General features: G+C 31.5%; 2 protein-coding genes and 1 long non-coding RNA gene across 3 annotated transcripts in view; 2 read left to right on the top strand and 1 right to left on the bottom strand.

Annotated features, from left to right (window-relative positions):
• LOC143080343 (uncharacterized) overlaps nucleotides 1–20,258 on the top strand; it is a 172,384-nt gene that overhangs the window by 105,014 nt on the left and 47,112 nt on the right. The gene's annotated exons all lie outside the window — the stretch shown is intronic.
• Nucleotides 1,748–11,597, top strand: LOC143080311 (uncharacterized). Its single transcript, XM_076256089.1, has 8 exons — nucleotides 1,748–1,878; nucleotides 5,665–5,680; nucleotides 6,464–6,569; nucleotides 7,230–7,381; nucleotides 7,953–8,073; nucleotides 8,372–8,665; nucleotides 10,090–10,232; nucleotides 11,282–11,597. Exons 1-8 carry the CDS (start codon nucleotides 1,822–1,824, stop codon nucleotides 11,545–11,547), a joined length of 1,155 nt encoding a protein of 384 aa, XP_076112204.1. The 5' UTR covers nucleotides 1,748–1,821; the 3' UTR covers nucleotides 11,548–11,597.
• On the bottom strand, nucleotides 12,707–18,333 carry LOC143080307 (uncharacterized). Its single transcript, XM_076256072.1, has 6 exons — nucleotides 17,326–18,333; nucleotides 16,351–16,492; nucleotides 15,732–15,871; nucleotides 14,627–14,819; nucleotides 13,966–14,083; nucleotides 12,707–13,198 (listed from the first exon to the last, which is right to left on the bottom strand). Exons 1-6 carry the CDS (start codon nucleotides 18,203–18,205, stop codon nucleotides 12,836–12,838), a joined length of 1,836 nt encoding a protein of 611 aa, XP_076112187.1. The 5' UTR covers nucleotides 18,206–18,333; the 3' UTR covers nucleotides 12,707–12,835.

The raw sequence follows: 20,258 nt of genomic DNA, 5'->3' as shown, positions 1-20,258 counted from the left end.
TTTTTATAAAAATTATTGTGATTGTCATAAGAAGCACTTTGGTGATTTTTTTCTTTTTTATAATAAGTATTGTGATTGTCATAAGAAGCACTTTGATGATTTTTTTCTTTTTTATAAAAATTATTGTGATTGTCATAAGAAGCACTTTGGTGATTTTTTTTCTTTTTTATAAAAATTATTGTGTTTGTCATAAGAAGCACTTTGATGATTTTCTTCATCATATCGATTTGGACGTTTGTAGAAGTTTCTTTACGGAACTGTTGGTTCATTGAGGCACGTTCTATAGGAAATTGATGGTTTTCAAAGTTCTGTTGATCGTTAATTACTCCAAGCAGTGGGTTTACTTCGTGTTTTAAGTTTCTTACATATAGTGGACTACCATTATCATGGTTTAAATGGATGCCATCTGTGAAGTGAAATTGTTTGAAATTTCATGTTTGACAAATTTTAAACCATATTCAGTGAATGGATCTGAAAGAATGTGGTTACATTTTGTTCTTTTTGATTCATAAGTTTTGCTTGAATTTGCGTTTCTGTAAAATATAGGCAATATAGCATTTGTTATGATGTTGCTCCTTGGAATGAGTCTCTGTGTAACTGATATAAGTCTTTCTGTGTGTTTAGCCACATATTCAGTGTACTATATACTAGGTCGTTTGATCCAACTTGGATAGCTATATTGTCGGCTTTAAGCTTTCCTTACACGCAAACATAGGAAGAAACATTAAAAATAAAGTTGTGTGGCGTTAATACGCTTCCGTATTGGACACCGAAAGAATTTACTTCGTTTAAGTCAAAGCAGAACTGATTTTTTGTCTTTCCAAAAACCACTGATATACAAAAAAGAAGCGAAAAAATACCAAAGGTACATTCAAAGTCATAAATCGAAAATAAACTGACAACCACATATTAACAAAAAAAAGGAAAAGGTCAACAGTACTAGTATCCCAAAACCGCGATTGATCTCACGGGTGTCAGGAAGGTAGGTAGATCCTGCTCCACATCAGGTACTCGTGTGCAATATGTTTATATTATGTGCAATTTTCGCATAAGCATAAAAACAATAAGAAAACACAAAATTTAAGGTATTTTAGTTTACCGATTTTTAACTGAATAAAACAAAAATAAAACTCATATTTATAAATTCCGATCAAGTTGAAAAGATTTCCACTATATACATTATCATATATAACACATCTCCTTTTGTTTCTTAATTTAATATCATATAAGCTCAAGATTTCAAGAACGTGACAGTATGGCAACTAAAGAAGTATACTGTAAGAAATGGTGGCAACAAAGATTGAAACAACAAAATAGGTGCCAAACTGCCACAATGCCTCGAATTCTGTCGCTCGTCAAGAAATATCATCATTCAAATCTGCAAGGATGAGCATGTGTAATTACTTTATTTGAATGTCCGGTGCGGACGCGTGACACGTGTGGTATTTATCGTTCGCCATGGGTTTGTGCAGTTGACGTATATAACATGAATTAGAGGAAAAAAGGGAAATGATCATGACCTCCTTATTAAATAAATCCATTTAAATAATATATGTTCAAAGAGAATATCTTTCCCTAAAATGACATGCAACATTTATTTATTTTGCATTCTTTCTTTTTTGGAATTTTAAAACTAATTTTGTAATGTTGAATGTATCCAGTAATTTTCTTTAAATACAAAAATCTAACTTAACTATCAACCTTCATTCATTCACGAATAAGATCTTCAGATAAGAACATTGTATAATAAATACTTACTTAGATAAACCACGAATCTTTGATTGGCATCTCACAGAGGACACCATTTATTTAACACCAGAAATGAGACCAGACTATCTAACGATTATTTCTGTATTGTTCTACCTTAATTATGTTACGGTAAGGCATCTTTCTTATTTATTTACATATTCTTTCAATAAAATGAAAAAGATGATGTATGATTGCTCAAATTCATGTATTTGGTTTTGATGTTATATTGGTTATTCTCATTGGATTTTGTCTAATGCTTGGTCCGTTGCTGTGTGTGTTACATTTTAATGTTGTGTCGTTGTTCTTCTCTTATATTTAATGCGTTTCCCTCAGTTTTAGTTTATTACCCCGATTTTGTTTTTTTGTCCATAGATTTACGATTTTTGAACAGCGGTATACATGTACTACTGTTGCCTTTATTGCTCATGTGACAACTATCCTATTGGACTAGAGTCCAAATTATGCCGATTTATTCAAGTCGCCTTAAACAATTTCAATCGGCAATTAATTCAATAACCAAAATGTCTAACTGGCAATGGTCATTCTCTGTATTATTAATTCGATTCGGTTTGTCAACTGGCGTCGTAAATACCATGATTGCTCAATTAAACAGATGTCAATAGATACTAGAAAGTAAGCAAATAAAGATTAACTGTTTGGTACTTTATTATTCTATGGACTTAGATCGCTGCAATCTCAAATAAAAAATAAAAGATGTAATGTACACACCTATGAGACAGTAACCGGACTACACAGAAACAACCACAAAAAACCAATATACGATTTACACAATAGACATCTAATTTTGCTTGATAGGTGATTTAAGGAACAGACATAAGTAGGAGAAAAATATAAGTAATAGGACAATGTGATCATCACTGATGTTAGGTATTATACAAAGCCAAAGACATACAGAGCTTGGCATTCAGTTTTAATCATACAAAAGTGCAATGGAAAGACACCACAAATTCATCGTCAAATTGTTTTAAATGTTTAATTCTTTAATTTCATACGGTCACAAACTTTTTTAGTCTTAAGGTGGACGTACAGATGTACCTAACACCTTGACTGAAATAAATTTGACTCGTTTAATTTTCACAAAATACTTCCTTTGACCCTTTGACAAAAATATGAAAATTTTAAAAACTTTGAACCACCGATTTTCTCGGAAAAATTTCATTGTATATATAGCAGTTTGACAAACTCTAATTTTGATAATTGAGAAGCCTAATATTTCCTTAACTATACAACGGAATTAAAACGTTTATGCATGTCAAAGCAACACCTTATGATGACTTGTACTGAAAAAAGGAACCAATGATTACCTTTAATTGCATATAAGATAGTTCTATGTATCGGAAATTCGTAAGAGAGAGAGAGAGAGAAAAAAGTAAAAGAAAGTTTGAAAAGTCATATAATTCTGTAAATTGTAATGATGACGTGAGTATTGATGATGATTGATGAGAGAGAGAGAGAGAGAGAGAGAGAGAGAGAGAGAGAGAGAGAGAGAGAGAGAGAGAAAGAGGGAGAGAGAGAGAAAAGTAAAAGAAAGTTTGAAAAGTCATATAATTCTGTAAATTGTAATGATGACGTGAGTATTCAGTTAGTGGTTGTCGTCTTTTGTTGTGTAACACATTTGTGTTTTCTTCATTATTTTGTACAAAAATCAGGTCGTTAGTTTTTCTAGTTCAAATTAAATTGTTTAACATTTTTAATAGTGGGGCTTTTAAAGTTGGCTTATGGGGTATGGGCTTTGCTCATCGTTGAAGACCGTAAGGTGACCTATAGTTGTTAATTTTCGTGTCTTTTGGTCTACTAGTCTTAAGAGTTGTCTTATTGACAATCATACCACATCTTCTTTTTTTTTATGGAAAACTGGTTGGTGACGAGTCCTGTTGACTGCACTTTATGGCAAAAACACTGGGAATATTGGAAAAACAATCTTTTAATATTGATTTTTAGAAAGGCTGATCTGGCAGAATTCTAAACAGCGGCCTCGTTATCATATAAGGGAGTTCTTGGGTTCATGTGAAACTGACGTTGATAATGCAAAGAATGTTGTATTAATATCCTCTAACTTTCCCAGTAAAATTGCAAAGACTTGTGAAAAAAATATCTTTATCAACAAGTTCGTGTAGAGTGGAAAATGTAAATGAGTTTATTCTAAATTGTATTACTGAAAAATTATTACACCAGGGTTTTCGATATCACAAACTAGTCAAAACATTTACTAAATTTTATCATCGGTACAAGGACATCATTCGTAAATATAATTCAACATGCTGACATCTTGTACGTTCAGGTACTTCACATCAAATTTTTATGGTAAATATTCTTTACAAAGAACAAAAACGTCGGCATTCACTTCAAAAGCTTATAAAACATTTAAACAGACTCATTAAGAAAGGATATAGATAGTTTTTACGATACTGTTGTCAGGTCATTCAAGTTTGCATAGTTTGGCTTTAATATTGATTCACTTATATGATCTTTGCATCGGAAATAAACACATGTATTCTACAACCTGTTAATGGCATGATATGTAGACGAAACGCGCGTCTGACGTACTAAATTATAATCCTGGTACCTTTGATAACTATTATGTTCTTCTCATGTATTGTATGATGGTATAATACTAAACCCCTTACGGGAGGGATTTTACTTGATATTCATATGATGAAGACATAATCTTTTAATCAGTTCAATTTAGGTCTGGAGCTGTCATGTCAGTAACTGCAAGTAGTCCTTTGTTAAATTATGTATCATTGTCATTTTGTTTAGTTTCTTTTGTTACCTATTCGGCCATCGGACTCGGACAATTCTTACCTGAGTTTTACTGTGCGCATTGTTGTGTGTTTGTTTTTTCTATATTGGAGGTATAGAAGGAGGGTTGAGATCTCAAAAAACATGTTTAACCCCACCGCATTGTTGCACCTGTTCCAAGTCAGGAACCTCTGGCCTTTGTTAGTGATTTTGTGATTTTGTTTTTTTTTAGTTTCTTGTGAATACTCCGGAGATTAGTATGACGTCCATTATCACTGAACTAGTACACATTTTTGTTTAGCGGTCAGCTGAAACACACTTTCGGCTGCGGAAGTTTCTCGCTGAATTGAAAACCCATTGGTAATCTTCGGCTGTTTTCTGCTCTTTGGTCGGGTTGTTGTCTCTTTGACACATTCCCCATTTCCATTCTCAATTTTTTTTTTTTATTATTTCTAAATTTAACAACTTCATAGAGAAAATGTAATTAAAAATACAGTATAAAAAAAGTTTTTTTTACAAATAACGTAAAATTGTAGACATATTTCATAAATCAGAAATATTATATTTTTAAAATAAAAAGTGTATTAATCTAATGAGTTAAAAAAAACATTTTTTTATACTTTTTAAAATCAATATTAAATGTGCAATAATAAATTCTTGTTTATTTAGTAAAACAAACAATAGTAACCTGGTTTATCTAAGAACATTTCACTTCATGAAATAATGTCGGACAATCAGAACTTTTCATGTGGGACAATCAGAACTCTAAAATATTAATAAGTGGGACAATCGAGAATAAACCGTTTTTATTGGCGGAGGCAACTGAGGTGCCCGGAGAAAACCAATGCATTTCTGAGCGAGTCGCTGACTAAAGAGTTTAACATAAACGAGTTGGTCTTATAATATGAACACTAAAGGGTTTTAGAAAATGTTTGCTTCGTTACAAATTATGTCATATCGTAGTAGTTGGTTTACAGTTATTGGTTTGACCCAGCAAGGGTTGAACTCACGACCGTCTTTCAATCGAGGCTAGAATGGAAATACATGTAATAACAACATAGTTGCATCCTTTTATCAGAAATATAAGATTTGATCGTATACATGTACTGCTACATGTATATGTTAGACTGATCACGTTTTGCATTTTTCCAGAAAGAAGTAACTGCTAGTAAGTATCTTTGCCATCGACTCTTTCGTAATGTTTTACCTTTACATCCCAATTTAAAAAGTTCTTATTTTATGATATCATTAAACATTAAACTTATCAAGGCACGATGCTATCATTTTGTTTTAATTTACATATTTTTTTCTGAACAGAAAGTTATATCGGTATCAATATATGAGGTAACTAGTTGTAATCACCGTTTGCACACGAAGACTATCGTCATACAAAATGTGTTTCTGTCAATATAACTACAAAAACGCATTCAATATTATAAACATTAAATTGGACTGCATTGCAAATGCTTCAATACATCTTTGTATACATTTTCAACTGTTGCTTAATTCACAGTCTCAATTTAAACATGTTGAATTATTGAAAACACGAAGATTTTACCCCTTAGCAATAAATCCGTGTTTTTGATTGGGTGGAAAGTTGTCTCATTGACACCCATATCACATCTTCTTGTATATCTATTGGCATAAAATTATTTTTTTAACGTATTTCAACTTCAGTTCGTATCTTGCATTCCAGCTACTTTAATGACCTGACAACTGATGAGTTTTGTGTAGGGGAAACGCGGGTCTGGCTTGACATTCAGTTAAGACATACATGTATTTGATTTAGATCAGTAACACTGAGCTTATTGGATTTGTAATGTTATTAATCATGTTTTCAAATCTTATATGAAACATGTACAGTCAGACTGAGTATAATAGCTTTTTACATCACACTTACCAATAAAGCAAGAACATGTACCATGATAACATGGTGTCTTATATTTTACAGTCGACGCATGCTCGCACATAAGTAAAGTTTCCAAATATTCAACCAACTGTATTGGTATTCTTGCTGTACTGAATAATACCGTACACACACATACGGATGTTTGTCAGTAAGTGTAATGTTCAATTAGAAAAATATGTATTGTTTACTTACACGACAACTGGAAAAGATACCGTAACATGTAAATGTATGCAAAAAGTGAGTGTGCGTTCGCACGTGGATATGTGTTAATTCACTCCATTTTATGACTGATTTATACAATTTAGACCATATGTTGTTTGTTATTCATTTTTGTGCACTTAAAATGTATAATTTGATTCAAACTAACTGTTTAACGTAGGAACAATTCCAAACAAAATCAACTTGAGAAAGATTTGCGGCTGTTCTTTTAAAGTCATGCACACGCTGCATATTAACTTTATAGATGGAAACACTGACATAAATTAAGATGAGATCTTTGGAAGAGAGGCATACTGCATACTTGTAAGATATACAGTAACTACGAGTACTCTCAGATTTGCACTTCGTGTCTTTTTGTTGTAGGGATGTATAAGTACTGTGCCTCGTCCACTCTGTATTTTTGTTAGATGTATTTGTTTAGTATTTATTTCAGCCCTTTACCCCATCTTCTTATTTTAATGTAGTCAGGATGTCAGCACTGGCATGGTTTATATAACATTCATATACATCCATTATTAGACGAAAGGAACAAACAAAAAACTGTTCGGTAAAGTGGAAGACTCGTGATAATGTATTTTTATTTCATCAGGATATACAATGAAGTAGGTAGATGTATTCAATTACTTGCTGTTAAAAATGGCGAAACCTGTGACATGCAGAGTCTTCATACCACATTTACCAAGTTGGCGACATATTATACCGATGATTGGTTGACTGCACTGGACACGCAATCGTGTCAATGTAAGTATATTATCAAATCTTTTACTATCGTTAATAAAAAAAAAATATAAGACCTAAGGAGTCTGTGCCACTTATTGTAATTTTGCATAAAAATAAATTATTGCAATGCAGTAAGAATAAAAGAGCGGTGTGAACCAACATCGAGACTCATTTTGGTTCGTCTAATTTTCTATCTAAACATAGACATTTATGGTATTAAAAAAATAGGGAAAAACCAAAAGCACTTAAACTAGTAGGCGATTAGGGGGTATACCAACATATGTAACGAGTTGGTTGACGATTGCACTAATTTGGCTTTTTTTTATATCTTGTTTTGCTGACCAATTTTGCTTTAGCAAAATGTAATTATCGGTGAATTTCATTATCCAATGACAGCAAGAGATGCGAAAGATACAAAATGAACAATCAAACTCAAAAGTCGAAAATAAACTGACAACGCCATTGGTAAAATGAAAAGGACAAACAGACAATTGCAAACAATAGTACACAAAACACAACATAGAAAACTAAAGACAGAGAAACACAAACCCCACCAAATATAACACTTATATTATATGATCTTGTTTTACAGTAGAAGAAGTTACTGAATCGTTGTGTACATCTCCTGATCGTCTTGGGCTGATATCTGCCATTGGTTGTTTTCCTCCTATCATTGGAGGATCCCTTACACATTCCAACTATTATATTTGTTCGTAAGTTTATTCTTTCTCTGCGTGTATATTATTATTACGATGATTATTATTATTATCAGACAGTCAACGGAATACATTTTTGTGATGCCTCCACTCAAAACAATTTATCCGTCAGGACATACATGCAGCTTTTATATCTTAGTTAGTAAGACTTTGTTAGCAAAGAAACTTTGTTTTGAGAATACGCCTGGTTCTTTTCCAAATAAGTCGGATGGTTTGGGTGGTCAAATGTATTATCTAGTATTTTCGGACCTTTTTAGAACGTTTATACATAATAAAAATTGTTGGGAAATTTCAGATTAGTTTCCAGTTTAGAAGTATGCACAGATCAATTCACAAACATGTTGGGCGAAAGCCACTGTGAAGATGGTAAAATTAAAGATGGTCTCCAGTCTTCGACAGCAAAACAGTGGATCCAGGATAACTACCCGAAAGTCAACTTGGATGAATGTTTCAAAGTGTACCAACCGGGTCAACCTGGCGGCGATTCAGAGTGTAAAGATTTTATATACATCTCAAAACATACACAAGACGCAATGGGAATTATGTATCTTAACAATATTACGGTCGTGAGCCAAGCTGTATACTGCAAGTATGTTTGTTAACAATAATTTATATGTACAACTTGTTATTTTGAACATACTTTTTGTGCATGTTGTTATGTACAGAATTTCCGTACAAGTTGTTATTTTGGATAGATTTTTGGACTAGTTGTTATTTTGTACAGATAATATGTAGATATTGTTTTTTGAACAGATTGTTTGTACAAGTTGTTTTTTTCACAGATTATTGGTATAAGTTGTTTATGTGTACAGATTTTTTGTATCAGTCAGAATGGAACAACCCTCTTAACTTATTGGACGAAAAAAGAATATATACACATAACAGAGATGTGGTATGATTGCCAATTGTACAAAAATCAGCCAAAAACGAATCAAAGTTGATGTCAGCAACCCTTCTCACTTTGATTCAGCTAATCACTGTCATTTTTTCATAACTTAATGGCATAACCTTATGCATTGTACGTCTAGTTCTTCTGAAGACAATATAGAATATATATTTTGAAAGTTTAGAAATAGGTATATCTGGCGGAGATTTATTTCCCCGAGGGTATCACCAGCCCAGTAGTCAGCACTTTTTGTGCTGACATGAATTATCATTGAAATGGTTATATTTATAAATTAACTGTTTACAAAATTTAGAATTTTTGAAATACTAAGGCTTTTCTACCTCAGGCATACATTACCTTAGCTGGATTTGGCAAAACTTTTAGGAATTTTGGTCCTCAATGCTCTTCAACTTCGTACTTTATTTGGCCTTTTTTTTTTTTTTTTTTTTTTTTTTTTAACTTTTTTGGATTCGAGCGTCACTGATGAGTCTTTTGTAGACGAAACGCGCGTCTGGCGTATATACAAAATTTAGTACTGGTATCTGTGATGAGCTTATATATTATGGATGAAAATATACCTTGCGTCAAACTGCGAGCAAGTTTGTTTAGAACATTATAGAGTGCATTTTGAAACTTTAGAAACAGGTATATGAACAATTTTTTTCATGCGTTAAACGACGACAATGTTTTTTTAGAACATTATAGAACATATATGGGACTTTAGAAACAGGTATTGATGTACAATTTGTTTCATGCGTTAAACGACGACAATGTTTTTTTAGAACATTATAAAACATATATGGGCCTTTAGAAACAGAATTATTGACCTTATGCGTAAAACTGAAGCCAAGTTTTATAAGAACATTATAGGATGTATTTTAGAACTTTAAAAACCAGTAATGATGAACAAAATAATTAAAATATTACCTCATTTGTCGTGTTACAGCTTCGGGTAAAAGAATGGTATGTAATATATATATAATATGCAATCGCCATTTTTTTTTATTGTTAAAAATTAAAATGTTTAAAAAAGAGGAAAATTGTGTATCCTTTGGGGTGCAGAACAAATAATATCATTATAAGGTTAATGTGAAATCCGACTTGATAAATATAGATCTGTATTTCAGAAATTTTTACTACGCAATGCACATGCTTCAGCACGAAATGAGCAAAGCTGGTCATATGTGCACTGTGCCCGAACTGCAGCCGGAATTTTCTAAGATTCTGGGTTACCAAGGAGTTAAACCGTCCACGCTGTCGGCATGTCAAGGTTAGTAACATTGAGACTTTCTAGGTTATTTTCACTAAACATTAGGCAAATACAAGTAAATATAGCTCAGCTTTTAACTGTCTTTGTCGTGATATACATGAAGTATTGTAATTCACAAATAACACAACGACGGTTTATTAGGTCTTTCCACTTTTCCGTGGAAAGACCTATTGGTTTTCTTCTGATTATTTGTTTTTCATCCGCCTGATTTTTTTCCTTCGCTGTTTTTTTGTTTGTTTCGCAAGATGTTGCTTAGATGTTTGGAATATGATATCGAACAGTTTATACGCTTTTGAAACTGACCCTGCTTAGCCGAATACTTTCCAAGTATCAACGGTCAAGTTCATGTTCAAAATTTTGATTTTGGTTTGTTATCTCTTATCAGAAATCATATAAGATAACGACAAAATGTTTTCACAAAATTGTTAGTTACGACATGTCGTAATGCATAAATCTTAGTCGAAAGGGTACGTATACATTTGATGCGAGTTTTCCCCCTTTTTATATCTACTATCAATCGTATGGTAATGAACAATTTTAATTCAAATTGTTATGTGTTTTTTTTTTTTTTTTGTTTAACTGCTGCAAATCGAATTACACATTCAAAGAAGTCCCTCATATCTGGAATACAATTTATTAAAGGTTGCGTAAATTTACGATACATAAATATGACGAATGCTAATTGTTCAGCAAAAATATATGTCTACTCGATTGCATACCATCATATATTAGTATCGGTTGCGCAAATCTAAAGACATTTACATACGGGAAAAACCTTTATCTGAATCTGAGACGTTTTCAAAAGCATGCATACACCAACAAAGTGCGCATGCATGTGGCCTTTAGTGTTCAATTGTATATATTTGCATGTGTGTCTTGTACTACAGATCTGTACAAATATTACGCGTATTCTATTGAATAAATGCAGCCAAATTGCCTTTTCTTTAGGATATTTATTTTGTTATATTTCCTTGGTATTAAAATGTTTTTTTACTATTCTGCCTTTTTGATCATCTCTACTATTTAACGTTGTTTGTATATTTTTATAGGTCAAATGCAGAAAACGACCGCCGACTTCTGTCAGGATGAAGCTGGGGTACTACAAGTCATGGCACGTGAACCTTATTGCAGACCATACCTCGAGAATATGAAAGATCCCAAAAATGACAAGTGCATGATGGCGAGACAGTTTGCCCTTTGTTCAGAGACCCGATTACAATACGCTGGTTTTGACTGCAGTAAAACAATCCTCAGCACAACTAACATCGGCCAATATGTGCAGACCAACTATGGGATTTCACTTTCATCCTGCTAATTAGTTGTTTAATTCATTTAAAATTTGAAATAAATTACAAACTTATGGTATATTATTGTTTTCAATTAAAATACAATCTCATTGTGACAACTTGCAGAATCAAAAGTCAAAAGCACAAATCAAAACATAAATTTTTATAACATAAAAACACTAAGAAAAAACCTTGGTCAACGTTAAAATTTCCTATTCTAAAATCTAACTTTAAAGAATATAAGTCAGATTTGTGTGAAATTCAAGAACAAAGCATAATTATCGTTTTCGCCATAAAATCGGAGACATATATATATTGTATATTTTTCCCTGATAAAACTAAACAGGGATTTAATCGCAGATTTCATTAACTTGGTTGGAATTTCAAACATAAGAATGTGAACTTAATCATTTCAAGATATTATGAGGAAGATGGTCAACGAAAATAAACCTAGTACGTCAGAACACATGGAAAATAGGAAGTTCTTACATAATACAGTTATGCATCGCCGCCCACTTTTTTTATCAGAAGGTTGTGTTAATCATATTTTTAAATGACCTACTGTTGACATAGAAATGGAACACAACCATGGATTTGGCTATTATGTTTATGTTCGGTCATGAAAATCTGCAGCTATATCGGTTCTACTATTACTACCTCCTTTTATTACAAATACTTGGTGTTGAGCGTTCCTCAAGGTAAAACAAGACAAATTCTTCGAACGCAAGAAAATCATATAAAGTGTTTTCTTTCTTCAAGCTATATTTTTTTTATTTTGATCTAAATCTAATACAAGTATAAACTCGGCCACCTCTACATTTCTGGAAGTTTATCAATGAAAAATTCAAAAATTTGCATTGGAATGAAAGGACTGATCAAAATAACTACAGAAAGTTGTTTACACCATGGTTTTGTTTTGGGTAAAACTGTTTTTTGTATTTCAATGACGAATGAGACACTTGCTAGGGAACTTTGAATTTTCCCAATATTATGAAATTCTAAAACCATTAAGGAATCATTGAGCTTGATTCTGACAGCTGTTTTTATGTTTAATCCATAATAAGGCTCTATTTAAAAACCATTAACAAACGTTTCAATTATAATATGTATCACGTACAAGGGTACGGATGCAATAAATGAAACACGAACTGCTTTGAAAATTCCCGAGAAACTGAAATAAAAATGTAATTCAAATCATAAACATGTTTTAATCATAACAAAAATATGTAAAATAATTTACAAATGCAATCTATTTAAATATAAATAAATATTCCATAAATATGTAAGTTATTGGAAGCAGTGTGCCACTTCACACTCTTATTCATCCTCCTTTTCTAATACAAAATACATGTGATATTCTTCTTTTGGATTTTTCTCTTTTTGTTTCGGCGTACTTGCTATTTCTTCCGGTGTAATATATTCTCCCTCTTCTGTCTTTAATTTGGCATATGACTGACCGTTCTCGTCCGTTTGTAGATCTAAATACCCGAAGTTTGAAACACCTTTATCATTATCGTTTATTCGGTTATCCTCGGGTAAACTCGAAGTTGGAGATAAGTAGTAATGATTTCCTGTTTTAAATCCCTCCTCACTCGGGGCACTCGGTAGTTTCCTTGATATGCGTGACTCGTCTATACAATGATTTTTCTTTTTGTTTGGTAAATTTATTGAAGGGACCATCTAGAAAATAAACAAAGGCTGAGTATAAAAATGGCGTCCATTTAAAATATACATAAATGATACAACTTATTCATTACAGCTTGTATCCCTTGTTACATGAAATCGTTTTCAAACCCTTACTAATATATAAATTATACTGATTATCATATGATAAAATGGTCCATCCGTGATCGACAGTTGCAAATGTACCCAGAATTGTCGAAATATGTAGGGTGATTATAGATATAACTGTGATCCGATGGGGAAACACAAAGGAGTTACCAGAGTCGAATAAAGAACAGACAACGCCAAGGCAAAAATAAGAAGAGGCAAATAGGCTAACTGCATTCCAAAAACACTACACAGTGGTAATGTACATGACGTCTTTTTGGTGTTGTTAAACAAAGGATTAACATACTTCATGGTAACAAACAAACAAAACAAAATGGGTCCATAGTACACGGATGCCCATGGCACCCGTACTATAATTTTTTTCATGTTAATTGGACAGTGAAATTGGGGTCAAAACTCTAATTTGGGACTAAAATGAGAAAGATAATAGCATAGGGAAGATGTGCACTAAGTTTCAAAAACTACCTTAACCAAAATCTTTAACCTAAAGCTTGACAGACGGACGGACGAACGAACAGACGGTACGACGAACGAACAGAACGAACGAACGATGCACAGACCGAATAACTAATGCGCCTAAGTGGGGCATAAAAAGAAAAGACAATTTTCCCTATGAATTTGTTCATGTATTCTATTTTATGAGCCATACAACTTACTTTATCAACGTCTATTTCTTCATAAGCACTAGATCTCCGTCGATTGTGGGAAACTGATTTATACCTCAAAGATGGGTCCGATTCGAAACTTGATTCTTGACTGTCAGAATTACGTTTTCTGCAACAACAAAATATGAATTCAAAGCATACTTATCTATATAGTAATATTGGTTGGAGATACTTGTCTATGAATATTTTCTAGAAAATCAAATCAAAAAGTTTTGCATAAAGAAAACTTTATAAAAATTAATGATAAACGTAGGATAATTAGAATTCTCTATAGCTGACTTTCGAGGGGAAAAATAATATAATGTTTTCGTGTACATTACTTCAGAATCATTTGATATAACGATTGAACATGTTTTAAGTAGAGCTATTTTTCCCTGCACAAATGTTAAACATGCTCCAGCGCCCATTACACATTCATGATACGTCTGTGTGGTTAGAATAGTTGATACTGAAGTAGTTAAGTTTCTTCTCCTTGCGCTTTTACAGGGTTAACATAAATATAGATAGATTATTAGAGAACATTTTGGAATGTGTGATTAAATAGTTTTTAACGTTGTTTTTTTTTAATTTGTTTTACTTTTAATAATACCCAAACCAAGAATAAATATAAATGCTTTAAAATAAACCAAAACTGAGTGAATAGTATACCTACTTGATTTTGCATTGTTTTCTACAATATATCACAATAAGCAGGATTATAGACAATACAATCAACCCAGCTATGGCACCTCCTACAAACGGTAATAGTGATCCCGGGATTGGACCGAATCCTTTGCTTTTAAGATTGTTATGGTTTGTTGGTGTAGTAGGTTTTCTATTTTGAGGGACAGTGGAAATATGTGGATCTGAAAAAGCAAAATAATATGCTTGAAATCCATGGTGAATGACATTAAATTCTACATTTAGATGAAAATATGCAGAATGCACAAATATCAAACAATCATGTCTGCAGTTAAGTTATTGCAAAAAATCTTTTCATATCTTTTCAATCAGTCATATCTTTTCAATCAGGTGGTGTTTTGTTGTTGATTTTTTTGTTGATTTTTTTTTCTGATCCATGTATAATATACATGTATTAAAGGCGCAACCCGTCCCTTCGAAATAGCGACTTGAAATCAGATATCACATTTTGAGAGAGCGCATGCTGCCTCTTCTGTTGGTAGGCCATATACATAATAATCAATTTATCATATGGTTGTTTAATAATCTTCACCTACTGTAATTGTTTGTCAGTTTAAGGGTTACTTAGCAAATTGTTGATCATTTCTTTGGTTACTTATTACTTGTGTTCCTGTATCAACCATTTATTTTTATTTTCAACATCAAATACAAAAAAGTCATGGTACATTTCATGTAAAACAGGACGTTTAGCGTTTAAGCAATTCTCAAGCAGTTTTATGTATACACATTTGGAAACCAAGAACTTAAATAAAGAATACTATTTATTTTAAAGAGAAAATGCACGTTTACCGCTGTTTTCCATCTCGAGAGTGTTTTTAACATTATGTTATATTCTCGAGGTTTTTCTATATTGTCTGTATTGGACCTTTCTTGTATTCATGCAGTATACATTTTGTATTTTCAAAGTATGGACAATTGTAATTGAACTATTAGTTTTTTATCGATATAGGGCTGAATTACATGTACCAATAAAAGGGACACAAATGTAGCAAGCTAATTAGTATTTCCATAATCTTATTAATTGTTACTTCCCCTTATATGTTTCCTGGAGCTGAATACAAAATAACTATATATACCTTTAGGACAAATATTCTGATAAAACTGTTTGACTTTTCCCATCTGTGGCGACATTTTTCTGTTCATTAAAGTAGTAACTGGTTTACAGTTATCTCTATCCAGTACTCTTTCTAAACAATGCATGGAATCGTCTATATCTCTACAAAATAGAGAAAATTAAATTAAAAATTTTAAAAAGTTAAAAAATAAAGTAACATTATTTCTCTTGAAATGTGAATTTAAAACAATATATATGAAAATAAGTACATGTAAAAATATATATCTGTATAATATTCACTATAACGTTGTACAGTAACAAAAAAAACAGTCACAGGTTATAGTCCCAGTAGAGACTAATATATATAATACCAGTGCTACATGTACATGTTGTATTGTAGTAAACATAATAATAGTTGTAAATCAAGAGACAAATGATTGATTGTCGTTTGCTTGACGTCCAATGGCAAATAGTTCATGCATATTCAGAATGACAGAGGGAGAGACAAAAATCATAACTGAGGTACAAGGTGAAAAAGTGCTGACTGATCATACTGTTGTGGCTGTGTATACTTTTTCTTTAAAAAAGATAAAAACAAAAATTTAAAATGAACAAAAATTTAATATGCTTAAATATCTTACTGGCAAATATGGCGTCTATCAGTAGGACTGAAATGATGTCTTCCTCGGTGGAACAATGTTTCGTCCAGATATTGTGGAAGATTGTCAAAACAATTTAATGTCCTCATACAGCATCGCAAGCCAACGTTTGCATTGCCAATATCTGAATAATAATTATTATGATACATTTAAATATAATTACTTATATTCTAATAAAATGAAAGTTCATCAGTTGAAGAATTCATTTTCAAACTGCAACCAATAAACTTTTTTGCCTTTCTTAATTCTAGCTCTTTCGAGACAAATAAAGACTTCAACTTTCCTGAATATTTTCGTTATTTTCATTCATTTATATAAAAAAAGGTTTTTTTAATAAAACTAATGAAAACTAATGTTTAAAATGATGTATAAAATATTGTTCGAAATTTTTTTTTCTTTAGTTGAAAAAAATAGAGTAATTAATTTATAATAAATATATATAACTTATGGTATATTGTTTTTGTTTTGTTTTGTTTGTATTATTATAAATGCATCATGATTTCATAGAAACTTTATTAATTTCTAAATAAAATCTTGTAAGCCTCAGTTTGTATATCCCCGACATCATAACACATGTTAGATCATTATTGTCAATATTTACATTATATGAACATAATAATGATCTTCGTTTTTTTCGTCTCAATTTTCATATTTCTGAAATTATTAAATAGTAATATAAAAAAAGGAGAAGGAGGGTGATTATTATACAAATTACAAAAAAGTATGATATCTAATATAATTATGTTAAACAAAAATTTGTTGTTTGTTAATTTTTTTTTTTTTTTTAATTATTTTATTTGTAACAATGAGAATTAAAAGCAAAAACTTGAATAATTGTTTTTCTTTACAATATTCAAAATTTTGATTTTACATAACGGAATAGCAGACACTTCTGAATGTCAAGCACAAAAAGTCATTTTACCGCTCATGTATACAATAAGGTTTAAATCAACTTACTCAATCTAAATCCTGCACAAAATCGTCGCCTTTCTATATTTCTTTTCCTAACGTCTGCTCTTACAGAAGGAAACATCATCAGATCCATCTGGGGAATTACTAAATTGGAGTCAAAAGCTAAAGAAGTTTCATTAATTTGTACAGAATTGTCTGGTGATAAGGAATCTTTATCACCATGTGTGGCTGGCACAAGTTCTTCATCCTTTTCAGGAGCAGAATTCGTGTCATTTTCATCAGTTCTGTTTTGAATCGCAATTTCAGTAACAGTAGCCGTTTCTTCGGAACTATAACCAACTGTGGTAAAATGCGGATTCTGACTAGTTCCCGTTTTTGTTGTTGTTTCTTTCGGTGCAATGCTTACCGACACAGGACTAGTAGCAGTAGTAAATGTTGTCGAAGATACTGTTGTTCTATTTAATCCAGCTAAACTTTGGATTTCTGGAGTTGTTGTTGTTGTTGGTTTTCTCGGTTTAAAAGGCCGAAATTGACCACTGTAATCTCTAACCATTTCAGGCGTTAATATTTTTAGTCTTTTATGTCCACTGTTATTTATAGTCATTGCGCTTGAGCCCACCATTTCACTTTGGATTTGTTTTCTATGTAATTCTGGTGGATTTACTAATGATCCCGAGGTCAAATGTGAATCTGTAATTCCAAATGACACAGCAGAATTTAGAATAGGTCTTCTAGAAAATCCATCACTACCGATTTTTTTTCCCAAATTTGTTCCAAATGTATTCTTTCTTTCCCTTCTTTTCCTGTGCTTGACCAATGTCAATAAGTTAGAAATAGTTTTTGCATGAATGTCGGAGTTGCTTGTACCCGAGCGAACGTTAATCGATGAATTACTTACAGTTGTCAATCTTAATTGATCCGACATGTTGATGTTCCGAACTTCCGGAATGGTCGCCACTTTTTGAAACTACCTAGTTGCCGTCTGTGTTGATAGGCTCTTTACATTTAATATTATCCTCAAAGACATAACTTCTTGTAAGAAAAATTACATATCTTTAACGTATTTGTATATATAAATATATGTAAAAGTTGTATAGTCCTCTCTATGAAATATTCGACAAAGTTTTTTTTAGAGTACATATATTTTGTGGATAAGAATTGTCAATCGTATACTAACATGTCACAGATCTGTCATTATTTCACGCTTGATTTGGCCTGTCAAACTTAATATTTCTATATAAGTACACGTATGTAGGTATTATGATAATAAAATGACAAAAAAAGTCGTGATTTTATATCTATATATAATGTTATGATGGTCTTTTGTTTTTGTTGGAAAGATAATTTTTGTCTTAATATCTTAAAATTGTGACTGAATGAAATTGTAATTCTTTTAATACTTGTTCAAGTTTGATTGTTGTTTTTTTCTCATAGAATAATTGCAATAAAATGTTTACACTTTAAAAAAGACACAATTAATATGCTGTGAGAACGGATGTTTCATTTTCGCATATCAAGGGCGTTGTTGTCTATTTCAATTGGAAGTTTACTCGCATACCTCTTAAAGCTGAAAGGCATGCTTTTTTATCATGAAATTAAATATTTCAATTAATTTATTTCAGTGGATTTTGCATCTGTTCCTCTACAACGTTTTAAAAAAAAATTATGATGTGTGTAGTTGTCCGCTGGCGATTGTCAATTTCAAGTGCGATAACTCTGTTTTGGGAGATTTCTAAAATGGTTTATATAATGCATATCACAAACCCGTGATCACAAATCTACATTTTGAGGGATATATACTTTTATTTTTAACTAAATATGTTTTCTCTTCTAGACTTAAGGACAAGTTTAAATATTCCAAAAAACGTTAATTTTTTTTTTCACTGTTTGTTCAACCTTGAAAAATAAATGTTTTTTGAATATAGACGTGCAAAAAAGTTTCTAATAAATATCACTGAAGGCGGTGTTGATCATGTATTCAGTGTGTGAATTAAAAAAATATATATATTTGATTGATAATTACGAAACTCAAGCATCAACAATAATCTGGCATAAATTCATTAAATTAACAAATTATTTGTGAATAAAAAGTATTATGTGGTAACTATTATCATAATCTTATGATCACGGATGCTAGTATGATGCTTGGCCAAATTTACATTTATGATCGGACTCATTATATGTTTATGTTCCAAAACAAACGTAAGAATTAAAAAAAAAAAAATACAATAATTTAAAAAACAAATCCTTGAGACTTACTAGCCCTTTTCTAAAAATTAAATGGTCAGTTATCAATGTAAATATACTTAAAATGACGAATCATGGAAACATTATATACCATTTCTTGGCACCGTTTTCTTGACCTGAAAATAAAAAATTCCCACGACAGACTTCAACAAAGTGTAAAAATTTGTCCTTTGAAGAGATTGTTTTTCAAAAATAATTACGGAAATATTAGAAGTATATTTCCTCCCTGCATTGGGATACCGGTAATCATAATATATTTGTTTCTATTTATACAAATAAATGTGCAAATGAATATTTAATGGAAAATTAATTATAAATAAATTAATTACACATATAAAACATACCCAAACACTATAATTATTTTACTCTTTTATTTATCCTTTTCAATTAAATTAGGACTAGCCTAGATCCGACTCTAACAGTACTACCCGAGAACAAATTTGGAAAGTTCTATCCTAGATCAGATCCAGATAGTTCTACAGTAGCACTGTTTTTGGAAAATTCTATTCTTAAATGGGTTCTGATAATTCTACCATGATATAACTTAAAGGGAGTTAACTCTTTAAAAATAACCTAACCTTTTTAACTAAATACTTGCAGACAAGAGAAATCAACGATCAACGATCAAAATTCGTGTTTTTACAAACTGCTATAAAATTTGAAGCCCTCTTAAGCTTTTTGAAGTTATTCCATCTGCTGTCTTTCGGATATCCATTCAAACACAATTTCCA

Source organism: Mytilus galloprovincialis, chromosome 1 (assembly GCF_965363235.1).
Source record: "Mytilus galloprovincialis chromosome 1, xbMytGall1.hap1.1, whole genome shotgun sequence".
NCBI lineage: Eukaryota > Metazoa > Mollusca > Bivalvia > Mytilida > Mytilidae > Mytilus > Mytilus galloprovincialis.
Note: the sequence above shows the minus strand (reverse complement) of the source record. Positions and strands in the feature narration are given on the sequence as shown.